The sequence below is a fragment of the Triticum aestivum genome, chromosome 4D (genome assembly GCF_018294505.1).
Source record: "Triticum aestivum cultivar Chinese Spring chromosome 4D, IWGSC CS RefSeq v2.1, whole genome shotgun sequence".
NCBI classification, from domain to species: Eukaryota; Viridiplantae; Streptophyta; class Magnoliopsida; order Poales; family Poaceae; genus Triticum; species Triticum aestivum.
Window position 1 is genome coordinate 122,497,374 of NC_057805.1, and position 3,492 is coordinate 122,500,865.

General features: G+C 59.6%; 1 protein-coding gene across 1 annotated transcript; it reads right to left on the bottom strand.

Annotated features, from left to right (window-relative positions):
* Positions 1-2,385, bottom strand: LOC123096749 (scarecrow-like protein 34). The gene has a single exon (XM_044518516.1). It carries the CDS (start codon positions 2,274-2,276, stop codon positions 138-140), a length of 2,139 nt encoding a protein of 712 aa, XP_044374451.1. The 5' UTR covers positions 2,277-2,385; the 3' UTR covers positions 1-137.
* Between the last annotated feature and the right edge of the window lie 1,107 nt (positions 2,386-3,492).

Here is a 3,492-nt window from a genome sequence, read left to right on the forward strand (position 1 = left end):
TCTTCAACAAATAAACAATTTAACGCATGTAATATGTGGAATTGCTTGTGAGGTACAAGAGATAAGTGCTACTACTACTAGATAAGCGTAGATATATCTATCTATGTCTATAATCAACATTAGATTGAGAAAACAAGCTATGTGGCATCAGCTGCAATCCATGATGACCAAGCGTAGAGCACACGCCCCTTCCACCTGTGTAGCAACCACCGCTGATCCGCATCAACAACAAAGTTCCTGTGGTAGTTGTCCTTGACCTTGTCCAGCACAAGCTTAACAACCTCTGGGTTCAACGGCAGCTGCCTCAGCCCAGCCCGGTGGTTCCGGAGCTGCCACTGCTTGTACGTCTCAGGGCGCTCCACCCGGTCGGCGCCTTCACATGCGAGCACATTCAGGCAAGACCGCCCGAAGATGTCGCGCTCGAGCAGCAGACGCCCTTCGTTGTCCCGGGGGACGGTTGTGTCCAGCAGGTCGAACTGGGCCGAGTAATGGAACAGCGCCTCCCGGAACCGTGTCAGGAAGGATGTAGCGCCGTATGAGCCATTCATAATGCCATGGATGAACACATCTGGACGCATCTTCCTGATGTTGTTGAGGACCTGATCCCTTGGGCTTGGACCATCAAAGCCGAGGCTTTCGTCCATCAGGTGCCTGAATTGGCAAAGACTGATCACCACAAGCACCTCGTCCCGGTCGATGTTCAGGTCCTCCGGCCGGACAGTCTCCCGCTTTGCTGGGATACCACGGAACTTAAACGGCACGCCGAACACGCGGGCGAAGTTGCTGAGTCTGCGCCCCGTCTCCTCGATGTGGTAGGCTCCGTGGAACCCAGGTTGAGGGAGGTCAATGCCGGTGATCCTCACCTCCGGCGGCCCACCTTCTCTAGCCGCGAGCATGCGTAGCAAACCCGGCCACTGGAGTCCTTGATTCAGACCATAGTCCACAATGTGCAACCGTCTCTTACCGGCCACAGCATTGCAGATGGTCTTGTCGGCGAAGATGTAGGCCACCTTCTTGCAGCAGCAAGCCGCCATGTAAAGCTGGTTGGCCTTGAGGAAGTCGGCGACCGAGATGCGACTTAGGAGGAGTGACTGGTACAGCTCGCTCCCCCTACCCGCCAGCCGTGCCTCCAGCCCATTGGCGAAATAATGCGCCAGCCTTTGCCCTGCGTCCCCCTTCGGGGACGAATGCTGCCTGATTCGCTTCAGCAGCTCAATGGCGCTCTGGCGGTTGTCCGTGGACAGCGCCTGAGCGCAGTTGAGCAGCAGCGTGTGCAGGTCCACCATCTCCCTATCATCGACGGCCTTTCTCGACCGGTCCTTCTTCCGGCTGTTCTTCCCGGGCTCGCCGTCCGCTGCGGCGATCAGGTTGTGAGTCCCCTTCATGCATATCTCGTGTTCCTGGAACATCATTTCGTCAAACATCTTGCGTTCCTCCTGCTCCGGCATCATCAATTTGCTGGGCCTGCCCACATCCGGCTCCAGTGGCAGTGCGGCCCTCTTTTTCTTGAGGCTGACAGCATTCCCGCCTCCCACCACTGTCCCCTCGTTGATTGGCGGCAGGCTGATGTCGGGCGGCAAGAACTTGCTAGCCTCCTCCATGCCTTTGCGGAAGGCCAGGTTGAGCATGTCCTGGTCGCCGGGCAACAAGTGACTGAAGAAGTCAGAGCTCGGCCTTTTGGCCATCTCGTCGCCGTTGAGGAGCCCCGAGCTGTGATTGTCCGGGGAGGCGGAGGCATGGCCGTTGACGTCGGTGTAGGGCGGCCGTGAGATCTGGACTGGTGCGTCGTCGGGCGATGCCGATGCCGATGCAGTTGCGGTGCTGGGGGTGGTGGAGGCAGTGGCGTCGGAAGAGGAGGAGGGCGAGGGCGAGGAGGTGGAGCCGCTGGCGCTGGCGCTGTCGGCGACGTCGACGAGGATCTGCGCGAAGGGCTGCTGCGCGCGAAGGACGGCGGGGTGGTTGGGGTAGAGGTAGAAGAGGTGGTCTTCCGTGCCCTCCTCCATGAGCAGGCGCGAGATGTAGGGGAGCACCATGTCGTCGAAGGAGGAGTGGCCGTCGTCGTCGCGGGGCGTCGGCGGCAGGTCGAGGAAGAGGGACGGGGAGGGCGGCTCGAGGCGCGCAAGGAAACCCTGCTGCCCCAGGAACTCCTCCGGCGTGGCGGCCATTGCGCTTCTGGTTGGTACTTGCCACTGGAGTAGAGTAGCTATCAAGGCTGCGTTGGACATTACTCCGCTGCATTTCTTCTTCTTTAAAAGGATAGGATGGGATGGAAGCATGGGCACGGAGGAGGGAAGGTTCCAGGAAGGAGCCTTGCAGTGCAGTGAGATGAGAAATGGAGGAGGAGGAGAACAAAATGAATGAAGCTGGCCCGTGCAATGCAGTGCAGGTACACCAACCCAACCCTAGCAAGCAAGCAAGCAAAGCAGAATACGTATGGGAGAGCAGCTTTAATGGGGCGACTCATTTCGTCCGCGGCCGTCTGTTTGGGTCGGCGCGGACAGAAAAGGCGGCCCAACGCGCCGACCCAAACGGACGCGCGTCGGTTTTTCGTCCGCGGGCGACCCATTCCCGGCCCATTTTTAAACCTGATTTGCGTCGGCGCGGACGCGCGCGCGGTCGCCTACTCCTGTCCCCGGGCCCGTTGGTCTGTGGCACATTGGCCTCCCTCCCTCAGGCCAACGAGCAACCCTCGCCCCCGCCTCCTCCGTCGCCGACGCCGCCGCCCATTTTTGCGGCGACTCTTCCAGCTGCCGCCGCCTCCACATCCGCCCAGCAACGCTGCCTCTGTCCCCAGTCGCCCGCCGCCGCCGTTTTGCCGCCGGGGAGCAAACTGGTTCCCGCCGCCGCTTCCTCCGCACCGCCGCCCGCGACCAAGAAGACGCCTCGCCGCCCCCGCCACATACGACCGGCACGCTCGTCGGACGCCGTCACACTCGTCGGACGCCGGCAGGGCAGCTAGCTGGTCTGTGCGCGCCGCGTCTCCCCTCGCCGGCCGTCTCCTTCTTCGTCACCCGCAAGTTGTTCGACAGTTTGCCAAGGTACGAAAATGGACTCCGCCGACGAGTTCTTTTTTCACAATTTCATTTGCGACTCCGACGATTCGTCGTCTGATGACGAGGAGGAGATATTGGCTGCCGTGTTGGTCCATCACCACATCAACAACCAGCGGCCGTTGTGCCGCGGCTCCATTCCGGGCCACCTTCCGGCGTTGAATCGTAACCGAGAGAGTGGGCATTTCCTTCTCTGAAAGGACTACTTTGATACAACAAACCCGTTGTTCAAACATCACAAATTCCGCCGCCGGTTCCGTATGAGTAGGCATGTTTTCAACCGTATTAGAGAGGGAGTGGTCGGCTATGATGACTACTTCGAGTGCAAAGATGATGCCGTCGGCAAGATTGGTTTCTCCTCTTATCAGAAATGCACTGCGCGCCATCCGAATGCTTGCATACGGAGTGCCCGGTGATCTCATTGACGAGTACGTCCGTATGA

Coding starts and splice junctions, on each gene's coding strand:
- LOC123096749 (XM_044518516.1), bottom strand. CDS start 2,276: ATGCTTCCATCCCATCCTATCCTTTTAAAGAAGAAGAAATGCAGCGGA.